Source organism: Tamandua tetradactyla, chromosome 22 (genome assembly GCF_023851605.1).
Source record: "Tamandua tetradactyla isolate mTamTet1 chromosome 22, mTamTet1.pri, whole genome shotgun sequence".
Lineage (NCBI taxonomy): Eukaryota > Metazoa > Chordata > Mammalia > Pilosa > Myrmecophagidae > Tamandua > Tamandua tetradactyla.
The window spans coordinates 29078617-29096375 of NC_135348.1; the positions used below are offsets into that span (position 1 = coordinate 29078617).

Here is a 17759-nt window from a genome sequence, read left to right on the forward strand (position 1 = left end):
AGTCCTTACTCCATTAATTCACATGTTGGTGGAGAACACTTGGAAATTCAAACATTATTTTGGCTTTCCTTCTCATCCAGATTTTCTTGCTTAAGCTCTAAAGATTTTTCCTCAGGTTGGGGTACTTCAACATAGGCAAACTAACACTTGCACAAATAAATACTTGGTGTTCTGTTTCTGAAAATTAGTCATGCTAAGATTTGAACCAATACTGCAATTAATACAGACCTCCTCCTTGCTTGCCATTCTTTCCAGGTAGCCCCAAGATGATGTGTATACAATGTACTGAAAACCTCATTTGTTTTTCACGAGTGGTTCTAATGCAGAGTACTTAGGTGAGCCCATTTTGGGTTACTCTGACTTTGGTGCTGAGCGAAATAACGTAAGAATAGGATAGATGCCTTCAATGTGCAGCTACAGACCCACCTTTGTCCGCTTGAAAAAATGAAGATGCTATGTGCAAATGGACTGTGTGGGCCACCACATAACAGGTCAAGTCCACCCCAGATTTTTTGGATGAAAAAGGCAAGATATTAAAAGTACTAGTTTTAGAAGACCATTTATTAATCTTAAATATTTACAACTTAATGGATTAAAGTACCAATTTATTACCAATAAGTTATTTTGTTGAGATTTTTTGAGAAGATGCTTTACCTGTTATCTTTACCACTTTTATTTCTGATGAAAGAGAATTCCAGGTTCCTTTTCTGACTTTTTACATAATTCTTTCTAGACATTTGAACAACACAGTCACCTGGCTATCTTAGGCAATTTCAGTGACAGCCCTATTAACAGGGTTTTCAGTTTTCCATCTCTGAAAAGAATTTCTTAGCCATGGCCACATAACAGCTCCTAAATAACCTACTGTGAAAAGCACATTCCAGTACAAATAATAATGAAGTTGAGTGACCTCAAATGTATACCAATGGCATTCCAGTGGAAAAGTATAAATGCATAATAGTGAATAAATAATGAAGACACTGACCATGGACATGGAGCCACAGCAAGGATTATTTATGAAGACTGTATCAAGGAGACATGATACCTCCACTTAAATAACAATCAGGTTTCGTACACCACTATTTTGTTAGACCCCAAATGAAATATTAGAGCTTTAAGAAAGTTACTATAAATTACTCTCCCTATAACTTCTGAACATTATAAAATGTTCATGTCATATTTTAATTTTACTTGAAGGTATAAAAAATAAATATTGCCATGCATATTTTAATGGACATTTAAAGAACCACAAATAAATAAACTGAAATGCTGTCTAGAGAAATTGCTCCTGCATATCTATTGTTAATTATGGAGGATGCAAGCAAGTCTGAGTTTTTATAATGTTCTCAGATCGAAAAAGCTTCAAAATAAGCTTAATTTAATGCCTTAAAATTATCAAAACATAATGCTAAGGGAAAGAAAACAATACAAGCCAAAACTGGAGTGCAAACACCCTTTTTTTTTGCTGTAGGTTTTAATAATAATAAAAGAATTATGAACTAATGGGCTCCCTTCCCAAGGCATGCGGGAAATATGGAAAGTGAAGTGAGAGAAACTGCGAATCCTTCCTCAGGCAACTTGTTACCCTGTTTCAGTTTCCTCAAACATCCCTTGTTAAGACTCATGTTATTAAAAATACATAAACAAGTAAGTACTTATAATATCTCATCAGATTCCTCATTAAAGCTGAAGTCACACACCAGAGACAGGTGGTCTGAAGGATAATGAAGGGATGGTAGTCGGTTGGGTCCAATCTGTTCTTCAGTGAGCAAATCAAGAGCTGACCTCACACTTAGAGCATGTTTAGAGTACCAGATATAATCCAGGGTGTGCCGGCATTCCCCTGAGGTCCGGATCTTCCAGGTAGTATATGGAGGTTCCGACTGCCCATCAGCACTCAGCAGCTTGTAGGCGCTATTCAAGTTGAGGCTGGAGGAAGCAAAGTGTTTGTAGACCTCCTCCGTTGGCTCTGCATTGAAGTCTCCACAAACAATAAGGGGAATTTTGGCTTCATGGGTGATGTTCTGTAGGTTCTGGAGAAGGTCACAGCCTTGAGCTGATCGGAACCGCTCCCAGCCAGTGCGTGCTTTTAAGTGGGTGACAGCAATACAGAACTGTCGACCTGACTCTTTGCACTCTAGTGTCTGTGCAATGGCCACCTGATTGGTTTTCAAAGTCATGGCTGTCAGCCTAATATTGGCACTGTTTACTAGCTTGAATCGGTTTTGGAGAAAAAACAAGGCACAGCCATCTGGCCCATTGTTATGTTCTACATCTAGACAAGGTGACCAAGGCTTGGGGAAAAAAGTACCTTGATAGCCCAGTCTACTGAGGAGTGGTTGGAAGGTGTCAAAATAGTGGTCCACCTCTTGGAGGCACAATATATCGGGCTGATAGGCTAGGATTTCTTCTAGGATGAGACATTTCCTTTCTTCCCACTTGAGTGCTTCAATAGGGCATTGCACAAAGTTGTCTTTGCCTTCTCCAAGAGCTGAAATAAAAAAACCAGTCAGTTGTCAGCTACTAGAGAACAGTAACTTCAAAGTACCTTAGGGTCTCCTTAGGTTTGACACTACTTAACAACCATAGAATGCTGCTTCTGTTTCAGATGCTTTGGGTGGTTCTTCTGTCTAAATTGTATTAACACACCCAAACTAAATAACCTCTAACCATCAGGATAAGGCAACTAATTGGTTTTCTTTTGTTCTAAACTATTTCATATAACTATTCCATGACATAAGAAGTACAGAGTTATTTTCAGTCCCAGCAGTCTAAACTATGTTTCAAATGAAATATATTATTTGACTCTACAGACTAATTTCAACAATGGCTGTAACAAAGTCATTCAAATATAGGGTGAACTGATAAAAAAACAGACAGCACTTTGAAAGAACAGGACCTATTTTAAATGGGTAGCTTTTTCTACTTATGGATGAACACCTGGGAAAAATAAAACAATCAAAGATTGGAAAGTTAGGGAGTATTCCTTTTCCAGCAAAAAAAAAAAAAGAGCTCTGGCTTCTTTTACTTAAAATTTTAGTGCTACACAAAAGGCAATACTTCACAACATTGACTGTCATCTGTTTTTTTTAAATTCAGATCCAGGAAAAGAGTCCTTTTAACTATAACACAGTAATATCTGTGTTTAACAATAACATAGTAGTATCTCAATGAACAGAGAACTAAAGCAACATTTCTGGTTATTACAGAAGGAGGCAGAAAGTTTTCACATATTTTTCTACTTTATAGAACACTGGCCTCAATTTATATAGATGTGTATGGATAAGAATCTGGCTGCAAGAATCCCCAACACTCACCACCAGCCAACTCCCATTCCTGAAGAAAGTTCTACATATTATGTTACCCATTCAGTAGACTTAGTTTCTCTTCTGCAAGAATGCACTGAAAGATGGAGGCAACAGAATATTAGAGGCTGTTCAATTTAATTGTCTAATAAATGACAGGGTCATTTAAATTTGGATTTGCTGGGAGGTAGACATAACAGACTTTCATTGTCCTTGGATAGTCCACAGACATAGAAGGTAAGGAATAAGTTTCGACGTGACATGATTCCTTTTCCTAATCTCCCCTTCTGGGAACAGGATCCTCATGTTCCCGCCACAAGAAACATCAGTGAATTGGGCACATGCAAAAGCAGAAAGAAAGTGACAGCAAACTAACCGTGCAGGCACAAAAGCATCAGGCATACCTTGGGCGAGGATGTTCCACTGCATGACCCTAATAGGTGGGTGGCTACTGGGGCAATCTGTCCTCAGATCCACAAAATCCCTCTGGAACCGAGGAGGTCGAGTGTGCAGGACAGCCCTGCATTCCTCAAGGAGCTCTTTAGGATCAATGGGCTCCAGATGTTCTGGGTCAGGTGACACCAAATACTCTGGGTGCTGGGAGGCAGCGCTGCTGTTCAGTGTCTTGGCGAGAGCACTATAGAGTCTGCTTGTACCGTTTCCCATGGAATACGCTACAGGAAAAGTAAAGTACAATTACACACTCAGCTCCTTTTCCTGCTGTTTCTTCCATTCTCACTCAGCTCAAATGTAAGATAAACCATTTACTGCCCACAGAAGTCAGGAGCTCATCTTAGGGCAATGTTGCTGGGTTCATTTCTACAGAGGTGGATTTAAGGAGTTTCCAGGTTCTAGCTTTCTACTAAGACAGGTATTTTAAATACTGTTAAAACTAGTCTCTGATTAAATCTTAGGCAAAAAATGCCTTGATCATTGTGGCCTCTTCTAACCTAGGATTTGTCTTTATAAGTTATAGTCCCAGTCTTAATGAAAGGATGGCTTACAGAATTCACATTCTTTTTCCTGTATATCCTAATACAGATTTGAAAACTAGTTTGTAAAGAGTCAATATTCGAAAAAAGATCTGGTTTTAGAAGGCTGCTGCTTCAGCTACATCATCTATATGATCTCTTTGTTATGGAAGGTAATGGCTGGATTAAATCCGTATCACAGTTTTCTTAGATGTTAACTCTATGTAAACCATGGCTCTGGCTTTCTGTAGAACTCCGAACATTATTGAGGAAGGTAGTCTATAATCTCAAATCAACTGCTTGATTAGAAAAAAAATCCAAAAACGGGACAGAACGGGGAGGGTGTGATGATACCATTGATCAGGCTCAGCTAGTTTCCATCCAGGATACCACCTTCGTGTGAATTGCCCGTACTTCCTCAGATCCCAGCAAGAAAAAGGAATAAAGCAGGGGACACAGATTAGATTGTCTTCATAAACACTTCCTGGTGTTTTTCTTTTTATCCTACTTTTTATCCATCTTTTCACGTCACTACAATATAAATTAGGACAAGTTTTACTTGGAGGAATCTCTAACTCTGGCAAGATCCTGTGCACAATGGATCCTCGTATCAAGCAATATGGATTTACATACCATGTCCAAATCCTAGCTTTCGCTTGAAAGACACAAAGTTTTCTTAATGAAATACGTTATTTAGCAGAATGACTCATTGCATCTGAAATTAGCAGTCAATCAGCTTCACTATAAGAGGTCACAAAAACAAATTCATACATTCACCACTAAATGAACAACAAGCATATAGGCATACTGTCTGTTGTTCCTGTTCAACTTTAAATAAAGTTTTTTTCTTCCTTCAGTAAGAAAACTAAGGCAAAAAAAAACCAAACTACTGGTTTTCCCAACACACATTCAAGCGTATGTGTACCTGCAAGAAGCGAGCTCATACACACACATGCCTGTTTCCAACTGTTCGATTTCAGTATGTGTATAATGGCTACATGATCCAATAATAAACATATGAAGATTTAGTGCAACCAAAAGGGTGGGTGGGGGAAAGAATAAGGATAGCACATTCAATAAAAAAATTGTAAACTCTTTCCTGTGGTTCTAATTGGTACTGTTAGTTTTGTATTGCTAATAGGACTCAGGTATGTGTGATGCAGCAAATGAGTAATTATAGGATATTCTAATTCTATTATTCCCTGTTGTTTGCAAGAACCAAGATTCTTGGTATGAAAGAAGAATATATATATATATGTGTGTATATATACACACATGTATATAGTGAGAGAGAAAATTCAGTAAAAACCCTTGAGTTCTTATTAGAAGTATTAGCATGAGCTTATAAAGAAGTTTATAACCATGGAAAAGGCATAAAAACGACTAACCCAATTGTAATGAGCATCCCCAGTGCCCAGAAGTGGTCTTGAAATACACTTTTTACTAAAACAAACCAGGGCTTCTTGGAAATTGTTAATTCTACGCCTGGAGAAAGAAATGTATAAGATGAGTCTGTAGTATTTTGTCATTCCCCAAATACCAGGGAAGCTATCAAAGACTACAAGTCTCAGGTCAAAAAGGACTCAGGTGAGCACTACTCCATACAAGGAACTGTTTAAAAAGTTGAAAAAGTCACCAGACTTCAACTAGAGATATGAATGAAGCTGATCTGGATAGGACTAAGGTAAATCAGAATACAGGGTGAAGGATGATATTGTGCATATTGTGAAACTTCAACTTCTATGTGAGACCAAAGGGAGAGATGTTTATTTTGTGCAGCGCATTACCTAATTTAACTTGTATGGTCAGTTTAGTTGAACACCATAAGTACATGGAATCTTGGATAGGGGGTGAGATTTTGTTGGTTTATACAGGTTAGTGTGATACCCAGATATATCCTGGAGTAATATGAGCAGTGAATAAAGAAGTATTTGCAAAGTCCCCTTGGGGGACTGGGGAGAAAGGAGGAAATATTCAACTTCCTCATTTGGGGAACTCCTGATACTCTCACAAGCAGTGGGGACAACCAAATCAATAGGCCGAGATCTCAATCTTGCGATTCATCCCTATAAAATTTATTCCTACAAAGGATAGGCTAAGCCTACTTAAAATTAGGCCTAAGAGTAACCCCCAGAGAACCAGTTTTGTTGCTCAGGTGCGGCCTCCCTCTGTAAGCCAACTCAGCAGACGAACTCACTGCCCTCCCTTGCAATGGTGCCCGAACTCACTGGATGAGCCAGGACCCAGAATCATGGGATTGGGAAAGCCTTTGTGACCAAAAGGCAGAAGAGAGAAATGAGAAGTTTCAGTGGCTGACAGATCTCATAGAGAGTCGAAAGGTTATCCTGGAGGTCATTCTTATGCATTATATAGATATCCCTTTTTAGTTTATGATATATTGGAGTGGCTGGAGGGAAGTACAGAAAACTGTAGAGCTGTATTCCAGTAGCCTTGATTCATGACAACAATTGTATAATTATATAGCATTTACAATGCGACCCTGTGTCTGATCCTCCTTTTATTCAGGGTATGGACAGACGAGTAAAAAACTAAGGATAAATAATAAATAAATAATGGGGGAGGGTAAGGGCTAAAATAAATTGGGTAGATGGAAATACTAGCAGTCAATGAGAGGGAGGGATAAGGGGTATGGGATGTATGAGTTTTTTCTTCTTTTTCTTTTTCTGGAGTGATGCAAATATTCCAAAAATGATCATGGTGATGAATACACACTATGTGATGATATTGTGAGCCACTCATTGTATGCTATGGATGGACTGTTTGTGTGTGAAGATTTCTCAGTTAAAAAAAAAAAAAGACCCAGAAGCCAATCCAAAGAGGCTTCCATTTGCCAAAAATGAGACCATTTTAATTTCATTAAGGATAAGGAATGCAGTGAATTAAAACAAAGTATGTCTAAATCAACAAGTTCATAAAAATGTTTAAAGAGTTCAACTGCTCGTCTTCCAAGAATGACAGGGAGCCAAATTATTCTTTTGAAAATTGGAAAATTAAGGGAAAGAACCAAGAGTTTATCCTATCTTTCCTTAATGAACTGTACCACTGGATAGCCAAATAGTGGTATGAAGATGTCTCAGCTGATAAACTAAGATGGAATGACAGAATTGGAATAACACCATTTTGCAGCTCCCAGTGAATTAATGCCTTTAGACAATGTGCATCACTACAGCTAGCATTACAAAAGGAGAGATAACCAGACATTTTGTCCTTCCAGATGAAAAAACACATTTTTGACAAAGGGATCAAACACATAGGTCCGATTAAGCATCTGGATCCAGGTGCTCATTTGAAAAAAATTCCAAGGACAGAGGAATAAATTGAACGGCACCATAATTATGCAATTGGCAAAATACAGAATGTAGAAAACTACAAATCAAACAGCCGGGTTCTTTACAGATCAACTGAAAGGAAAAGAAAAAGATGAGGCTTTCCTTACAGTTTTTTAATATGTAGATTAAGAATTTAAGGCATCGATTTTTTAAATGGGCAAAACTAAACTATAATAATAAACAATCACAACTGGGTGATAAAGACATAAAGAACTATAAAACGAAGGAATGACTATGAAAGTCAGGACAGTAATTAATTTTGGAAAGATGGTGGGAGGTGTTGGGATTGAGATGGGTCCCCTGAGTGGCTGACAAAGCCTGTCCTAGACGTGGGTGGTGGTTACAAGGGTGTTCAGCTTATAAAAACTTCACTATGCTTTACATTTGGTTTGCTTCGTTTTCTATATTAGTGCATTATTTTACAATAAAAAGTCTAAACCAAATGCTCAGAGAAGAAAGAACTCTTAAAAATCAAATATAAAAAAAGAGATAGCAATTCAATAGGTACTTAGAGGACAAATATTAAAATATTTCAGAATATAGAAAAAATTAGAATATAGATATGAAAAATACAGGAGAAAGGCCAGTAGAGGATCAATCTAAGAGCTTCAAAAAGGAAAGGAAAAAATGGTGTGTAAATATAAAAAATTTTCCAGATCTGAAGGATGAGTTTTCAAATTGAAAGTACCTAAAATAAATGGAAGCCTACAAAAAGGCATGTTACTAAGAAGTTTTTCAATGCCAAAGATAGGGAGGAGATCCTAAAAGCTTTGAGGAGAGAAAAAAGCAGCATATAAAGAAAAAGACTCATACTGGCTTCCTACGAAGCCTAAAGACAATAGAGCACTGCCTTTAAAATACTGATGAAAATGACTTTCCATTTCTAACTATTCCTAACTAAACTAACATTCAAGTATAAGGACAGAATAAAGACATTTCCAGACAAAGACTAAAAATTTACCCCTGTGTACCTTTTATTAGTAAACTTCCACAAAATTAACTTAAGCAAAATGGGGGTGAGTAAGTTAAGAAACAGAAAATCAAGAACAGGTTAAGAGTAGAAAGACAGACAACTAGATAGGGAGATAGATAATTAGTTAGGGGAAGAGAGGTCAGAAAAAAATCGATGTCAGGAAGTCAACAGACAATATCTATAATTACCAGGGGAAAGGAATGAGAGTGGCTGTCACTTGGAAGTAAAATCGGGGAATGAAAATAGGAGGGGGAGAGGATTGCTGTTTCTAATGGTATTGTCCTACTATTTGTATCAAACCTACTACTATACTAGCCAACATTTGTACAATTATATGTTAGACAGTGGTCCAGGTACTTTAACAAGCATTATTTCATTTAATCCTCACAACAAAATACTGTTATATTCATCTTATAGATGAAGCAACTGAGGCATAGAGAAGTTAGGTATCTTGCCCAAGATCACAGAAGTAGAAGATCCAAGAAGTAAAGGAGCTAGGATTTGAACCCCGGCAGTATGATTCCAAGATTAAGATCCCAAAGATAGGGCAGACAACGATGGCGCAGTGGCAGAGTTCTCACCTGCTGTGCTGGAGACCTGGGTTCAATTCCTGGTGCCTGCCTGCCCATGGGAAAAAAAAAAAGATCCCAAGATACACCATTGACAAATACATATTCAAAACAAAATAAATGAAATAAAATGATATATATTAAGTACTTTCTATATTCCTTATAAGATTGTGAGGATTAAATGAGGTCATCTATATCAAAAGTTTAGAATCATCTATAGCATATAGATGTGCTCAATAATTATTAGCTATTATCTTTATTGTTGTTACTATATGGTATACTCATCTGAATGAGTTGTTCTTCAAAAGTTACCTGGCAGGCTACATTATTTTTGACTTGGCTCTCAAAGACTTTTGTGTTTCCAAAAACTAAATCCACCCTCAAAAAACAACGCTTTGCAGCAAAAAGGGGAAGGACATACCACAGAATGGGATGGTATCAAGAGACCCGATTCTAGCCCCAGGTGTATTACTCTGGATGTGTCACAACTCTCTAAACCTGCATGTGTGTCTTTAAAATGGTCCTGTAGGTGTGAACCTATTTGCAAAGAAGACCTCTGAAGATGCTATTTGTGAAGGTGTGCCAAACTGAATGAGGGTGGGCCTTAATCCATGAAGTCCTTAAAGTCAAAGGAAATTGGACAAGGAAAGAGAGGCTATGGGCAGAGCAAGAAACCAGAATTCAATGGAACCTGGAAGAAAGATGCTAGAATGTGCACTGCCAGGTGATGGAAAAGCCAAGGAACCCCAAAGATTGCTGATCAGCTAGAAGATAGAGACACTGGGAGGAAGCAAGTCTTCTATCCTCTGAAACTGTGAGCCAATAAATTCCTATTGTAAGACAACCCACTGTATGGTATTTGTTTTAGAAGACCGGAAATGAAAACAGACATTTTCCTTTCATTTCACTGTAGGTTCATTCACCTGAGAAAAATGTCCTTAGGCTAAAGTTTGAGTAAGAGACTAAAGAGCTTTTAGGAAGTAATACTATTATCCCGTCTCTGGCCCTTAGAGCCCCATGATGGACTGACACAAACCTGATTTGTCAGATTATCTGATACCAAAGTGAAAGAGAGAAGTGCTTCTGTACCCACCCAGGACACACCCCTCCAATACTAAGGTACTGGGACGCGGCTCAATGAATTGGCCTGCTGCTTAGTGCACACAACTAGGAACGAGGCACAGATGCTTCAGAAGTGGAACCCCATAGCAGTAAAACATGGACTAATGTTTTCCCTCAAAAGTTAACAGGTGTTTGGGGAAACATTAATACACATGAACTAATAAGAGATGAACAAAGAACTACCTATATGGAACGGGCTAGGGAATATTAATAGTTAAAACAATCAGGACATAAGACTAAACCAGAAAAAAATTTCAAAGAAGGACTTAGATAGGGAGCTCCAATTCCCGATTCAGCATTTATGGGGTTTATCACAGGTAGCCACCTCCATTCCCTACCTCACTTTCTCAAACACACACACACACAAATGGTCACTCATTCATTCTTTCAAATGTCTGAGTGCCTACCATGTGCCAGACAATATTCTAGTCCACTGGAGATACTCTCAGAGAACATACAGACTAAAATCCTTGCCCTCATGGAGCTTCCATTCTAGTGGGAGAGACAAACAAGACAAGACAAAAGAAATATATAGTTTAAGTATTGTGGCAAAAAATCAAGATGAGGGGAATAGGAAATCTAGTGGGTAGAGTTGGCAGAGTGTTGCTGTTTTATGTGGGGCGATCAAGAAGGCCTCACTAAAAGAAGGAATTTGAGCAGAGACCTGAAAGTGGTAAGGAAATAGGTCACAGAGATCTAGGATCCACAGGAAGAACATTCAGGGCAGAGGGATAGCAGATGCAAAGGCTCCAAGGAAGGAATGTGCTTCAAGTCTGACATACAACAAAGAGATTAGCGTGACTAAAACAGAGAGAAATGGAGACAAGCTTAGTGAGGCAGTGAGATGGTGAGCGACGGGACAGCAGATCACGTAGGGGCCTGGCAGGCCATTCTAAGTGCTCTGAAATTTATTTGAGATGGGAAAATTCTAAGCGGGAGTGAGAATACAATTTAATCTAAAAATATCACTGGCTAGTGTATTAAAAATACACCAAGGGAAACAGGGGCAGACATAAGGAAAACTGTTAAAAGTCATTGCAACAACCCAGGAAAGAGACAGTGGTAGCTTGGACTAGGGTGGTAGCAGTGAAAGTAGCTGGATTCTAAGTCAACTGAAAGTTGGAGCCAACAAGTTTTGTTGATGACTTGGATGTGTTTGTGAGAGGAGAGAGCAGTCAAGAAGGTCTCCCATGGTTCCTGGCCGAGCAACTAGAAGGATGAAGTTGTCAAATGCTGTGGTTAAGAACGCTTGGTAGGGTTTTCAAAATTTGGCAATTAGTTATGGCTCACTTTCAGGAGAGATGGCCAACCTGGAAATGAATATTTGGGAGATTAGTGTGTAGATAAGAATGAAGTGATTTAGAGAGAAAAGAGGTCAAAGGATTGAGCTCTGGGCAAATTAGGGAAGACGTGGTGAAAATCTGCAAAGCTGATTTTTTGAGACAACATGGCCAGAGAAGTAATAAAAATAAGAAGAGTATGATCATCCTGGAAACAAAGTAAAGAAAATGTTTCAACCAGGAGGGAGTTTATCTCCTGTGTTAAGTGGTACTGATAATTCAGAGAAAATGCAGACTAAAGTAGATCTGGATTTAGCAATATGGAAATCTTAGGTCACTTGAACAACAGCATTTCTTTTTTTTTTTCTTTTCATTTTCAGTGTAGTTGTGAGGAGAAGGGGAAATGAAGACAGAGAGGAGAAAAGTATTTTGAGGAAACTTTGTCCAAAAGAGGTAGAAAGGGTGTAGTAGCTATAGATGGATATGGCAGCAAGATATTTTTTGTTTAAGATGAAAACTATTATGCCATGTCTATTTGCTACTAGAGGAAATACAGCAGAGGGAAAACCTGAAACAGGAGACTTCTGAAGAGGTCGACGGATCCTCTCCTCAAAAAACAACTATACATCCTGACCAAAAGGGGGAAAAGAAGTGTAACTAATAAAGTATCAGAGAGAGTTCAAAGAGTTGAGAAGCTACTCTGGAGGTTGCTCTTAGTCAAGCTTTAATTAGACCTTGCTACCTATCATAACCTGCCAACCCCCAACCAGGACCATTCCAGCCAATCCTAAAGAACACCTAGGGCAATATATAAGATTCCACAAGGGCTCCAGGCACTAGAGCAACTTTCCAGAAACCTACATCCTCCACATGGGTCCCTGGACCAGATAAGTCCTGAAACCTAGAGGGCCCAGCCTCTCCAGAACATCAGATAGTTCCATCTCCCTATCCCATATTAATGACAGACTTCCTTCCAACATGAAAAAGTTAGAATGGTCATAGCCCAAACACTAAAGAGAGAGATGGAAAGATCAAAGGCGATAGTGGAGTTAAATAGTGAAGATAGGATTTAACAAATGAATATGAACACTGAATCATTAAATTGATATCTCTTTTTGTCTCTAGTATCATAGAGCAACTAGAAGTAAAAATCTAAAATTGTGGAATTGTAATCCATGTCAAATTCTGAAATGTTCTACAACTAATTGTGGTGCTGTGTTTTGAAATTATTGCTTTTGTGTGTGTGTATGTTATTTTTCACGAAAAAAAAGGAAGAAAAAGTCGATTGTGATGATAAAAAAAAATTAAACCTGCTAGCCTCCTATATTCTACAGCAGCCAGAAGGAAAAATGTGAGAGGATGGTATGGTAGCCCATGACAATCTCTGAGATCTGTCCTATAACTACTTGTTGAAGAGTGCTTTGAAAACTATTGCTTTTTTATTTCTTTGCTTTGTATATATGTTATACTATACAATAAAAAAGTTTTTAAAAAAATCAACTAAAATGGATCATATATATATATATATATATATATATAAAACCAAACAAGTATACATCTGGATGAAACCATCAAAAACAACCATTTAGGTACTCTGGATATTGACCAAAGGCATAAAATGGACTGAGAAGCTCTTATCCATAAAAGTCACTGAACTTTAGGTAAGAACAGTGCTAGTGTACAACATTCTTGCCCACAACTTCTCCCATCCTATCTACTCTTCTCCCTCGGCTCTATGGAAATAACAGTTCAAACAGGGCAGCACAGAAATTGAATTATTAATTTAAAGTCTCCCCACAAAGAAAAGTTTTGGCCTTTAAAGGTTTCACTGGTGAATTCTTATCAAATATTTAAGTAACAATCCCAATCCTTCAAATAAACTCATTCGTTGCTTCTCAGGTAGAAGCAATCCAGGAAACAATATGGCAATTAAAAAACATTAAAATATATACTTAACAAAGTATTTATCTAAATGAACTGAAAACTTAAGTTCACACAAAAACATGTAGGCATAATCACCAAAAATTGGAAGCAATCAAGATACCCTTCAAGAGATGAATGGATAAACTGCGGCATGGTCATACAGTGAAATATTATTCAATGATAAAAAGGGAAAAGGCTATTGGTTCACACAATATGGATGAATCTCAAATGCACTGTATAAGTGAAAGAAGCCAGACCCAAAAATATTGTATGATTACATTCATATGATTCTGGAAAAGGTAAAACTATAGGGACAGAAAGAGACCAGTGGTTACCGAGGGTTGGGGGAGTGGAGAATGAATGAGTATAAAGGGGATGACGCACGGAGGAATTTTGATGATTATGAAGCTATGTTTGGTACCGGGGTGCTGGATACATGACTCTGCATTTGTCAAAATCCACAGAACTGTACATCACATAAAATAAACTTTAATGTATTCAAATTTAAAATACTGTATCAGGAGGTTGGAAATCCCAAGAGAAATGCAGACTTTGTTGAATAAATCTAATTGTATTCCAAAGGTATGATATAACTTCACTGAAAGGGATGAGGAAAAAAAGAGCTGATACAGGTAACTTCAGGTAACTTGCTCACTGACAGAGGAAAGGTTTGGATCAACTAGAATGAACCACAAGCTGGAGCTGGTGACATCAGTATGAAATCATGTTTAGCTTACTATAGATACAGACGGATATATACAGAAATAATTATAGATATGTGTATGTACATGTGGGTTGGTATGCATACATTTATTTCCTAGCCTAGCCAAGTAAGAGTGAAGACACCCTAGCAGCAACAAGAACTCCCAATGCCCAGATCTTGGTTTCTAATACCATTTTCAAAAACAAAGGAATCACGGCTTCTTGGAGAAATCTGCTAATTCTATGGCTGAGGCAGGGAAAATAAAGATGAACCCAGAGACAAGGAGCCAACCTCAAAAAGTCCTCAATGATCAAAAGCTGGAACAACAGGGGCAACAAAATAACATAGTATTGGATTATAACCCAAAGTATAAAATAAATATCCATAAGTCCATACCAATGCAAGAAAATCATTAAAATAAAGAAATAAATGGGGGAAAAGAGACAAATCTTTACACAAGAACTACAAATAACTCATAGATACTCCTTATTCAAAGAGGTCGTGCTTAAACCCACCCAGCCACCCACAGGAGTGAGGCTTGCTTTCCACGGAGAGTATGAGATGAGGAAGGGAGGGGAAGTACAGTAGAGGAAAAGATGTTCAACATCATTAGTCATTGTATAGACACATATCTAAAGTGAGTTTTATAAAATAGTTATCTTTTCTACATAAAATGGGCATGGATATTTTCTATTCTATTGTTTCATTTTTTTTTAATGCTGGTTTCGACCCAACTACATTTATTTTACAACCCACCAATCCTCAATATGTAACACTGTTTTCAAAGTATAGTTCACAGACTTTTGGAGATGTGTGAGACTCTTTCAGAAGTATGCAAGGTCAAAACTATTTTCAGAATACTAAAACTCATTTGCCTTTTTCACTAGGTTGATATTTTTTCACCCACAATGGCAGATAAGACTGCTGGTGTCTTAGCACAAATCAAGGCAGTGGCATCAAACTGTACTGGTAGCCAGCATATACTCTCAGTTAGAAAGAAATGCCAGTTTCACTGAAAAATGCAGAAAAGTATTTTGTTAAATCTGGATCTCTATTTACACGCCTTTTTCAATATTCTGTGTGACAATATGGAAAGGGTGCATAACAAAATGCAATGTTTTAAAGCATTCAAGCAATTGTAGCGATTGCCTAAGTTAAAAGATGAATTATCTCATTTTTCATAGAACAACATTCTTACCAAAAAGAACAAATGATAAGCTACAGTTAATCAGATATGGATATGAGGCAGACATTTCTCTAAAATATATGGAGTGGGCGGGCCACGGTGGCTCAGCAGGGAGAGTTCTCGCCTGCCATGCTGGAGACCAGGGTTTGATTCCCGGTGCCTGCCCATGCAAAAACCAACCAACAATCAAACAAATATATATATACTCCATATATATATATGGAGTGAACCTGCCACTTCAAGGAAAACAACTGACAATATCGCTGCCAGTGATTAAAATTTTCAAGGAAAAACATATCTGCCATTGTGAGCTTGGCAGGTTCCCAATATTTCAAAGATTTTCCTGAACAGGCTGAAGGTGATATTAACTAATGTTATTTTTTGATATTATATAACATTTGCATAACTCCGTGAATCAATATTTTCCAACAGATCAAAACCAATGTTACAAAATCATGCAGGGGTAAAAGATCCATTCAAAGCACCAGACAGATGGAGGGATTTTAAGGAATATCCACAATTACTTAAAAGGGGTGTTAAAATACACCTTTCTCATTTCCAGCTACATATGTGTGGGACTGGGTTTTCTTCATAGACTTCAGTCAAAACAACATATCACAAAAGAATGAATGCAGAAGTAGAAATCAGAGCCCAGATGTCCCTATTAAGACAGACTTTAAGTGATTTCCAAAACTGTTAAAACATTGCCACTGTTTTCACTAATTCCTTTTTGTTCTGGATAATATAGTTATTGTTTCACAAAAAAATGTGTTCCATAACATGTAGTGAGATACGAATGGTGATGAAATAACTTGATAAACATATTTCCAAGTTTTACTTTCTAATATGACATTATCAATAGATACCACTAACCCACATAAATAGAAGTTCTCTGGGGCCCTGGATATTTTTTAAGAATGCAGTGACCTCAAGAATAAAGTCGGAGAACTTCAACACTAACTATAGATTTCCACCCACGCGGGGAACAAGGCAATACCCTCGGAAGAAAATGAGCATATGTTTATTATTTTTTTAACTGATGGAACGAATGATAACAAAAGCTTGGCGATTACTGCTATTGCCTAGAAAGTAAGGCTGTTTCTCCAAGTCACTCCAGAGACTAAAACTATCTCCAAATCATGGATAATCTTCTGTTACCTCTGCCCTTATCTTCCTAATATCCAACCTAGATTTTCTATACTTCAAAAGTACTCTTCTCATAAAATCATTTTACTAAATCATATCAGAAGGGATTTGGGGAAGTTCAATTCATCTTTCCCTTGTGTTCATTTTTTATTTTCTTCTTCTAGGCCCCAGAACAGATGAACTTTCTTAGTCACTTCTCACAGCTCTATTTTGCAAAATTTTCTGGTAACATATAGAGATCAGTTCAAAGTAAGTTCTAAGCCCCAGGCTCAGGAACTAATAAATAAAAGTAAATACTATAATATGATAATGCTGCATTGATAACACTGTGTCAACCAAGGCTTGGACACACCCAAGGACTGTAATGTAGTAGGCTATTCATTTAAATTTGAAAACAAAAGATGGAAGATTATAGGGCAATGATAGTTACTGAATACTGTTTAATATGCACCAATCACAAATTGTGCTTCCATTTTCAACTAATTCTGCATTTTCAATTATTCTTACCATAATTCTAGGAGCCAGCTACTCTTATTACTACCCCCATTGGACACATGAGGAAATAACTTAGTAACAATTCTCATTGTTTCTCACTTATTTTTAAAATAACAACATTCACTTTGTTAAGAGTATCAACCATTTTTTAAAAATCCCCTTCACATATAATATACACATACGCAATTCCAAGATTTCAAGCTGGTTGAGGTTCTATGCCTTAACAGGGGTTGCCATCTGGACTTTTAAAAGATCTTCAAGCATTTAGAACAGCTTAACATTCAAAGCATAGTTCCTGACGCTAAATATGATAAATAATTCATTTACATGGTAATTAAGAGATTGAAAAGTATCAAATCTTGACAAAACTTCTACTGAACTTTGACAGTCATACTGGTTTCTAAATTCAATTTTATGTGTTTGGAGAGGGGTATTTTTAAATGAGCCCATATGTATTTTTATTTTATCCTAAGTTAATTTTTTCTTCCATTTTACTAGAAAATTATCTGTCATTCTCAATGCAACATATACATTACATAATTTATATTTTTATTTTTTATGCCTAGCTATCCATTTAGAAATGCCACCACCATTCACTGCCATTTACTAATTTTATAATTTCATACTCATTTACAAAGGGATGCCTCCAGGCCTTGTACCTCACAGTCACTTCACTTTATAGGAGTAATAGTTCTCTTATAAAAATGTCCTTTAAAGATCTGCCAGGAAATTTAGA

General features: G+C 37.3%; 1 protein-coding gene across 4 annotated transcripts in view; it reads right to left on the reverse strand.

The window, feature by feature from the left end:
• Positions 1-543: 543 nt before the first annotated feature.
• Positions 544-17759, reverse strand: part of NOCT (nocturnin) — a 43436-nt gene continuing 26220 nt past the window's right edge. For 3 of the 4 annotated variants that reach the window (XM_077140015.1, XM_077140012.1, XM_077140013.1), the window contains exons 2-3: positions 3710-3979; positions 544-2491 (exon numbers count right to left, since the gene is read on the reverse strand). In XM_077140015.1, the coding sequence (XP_076996130.1) occupies positions 1656-2491; positions 3710-3971 (1098 nt within the window). In that variant the 5' untranslated portion in view covers positions 3972-3979 and the 3' untranslated portion in view covers positions 544-1655. Of the gene's footprint in view, positions 2492-3709; positions 3980-4630; positions 4690-17759 lie in introns of all 4 variants that reach the window. The other variant, XM_077140016.1, reaches the window with a different exon arrangement.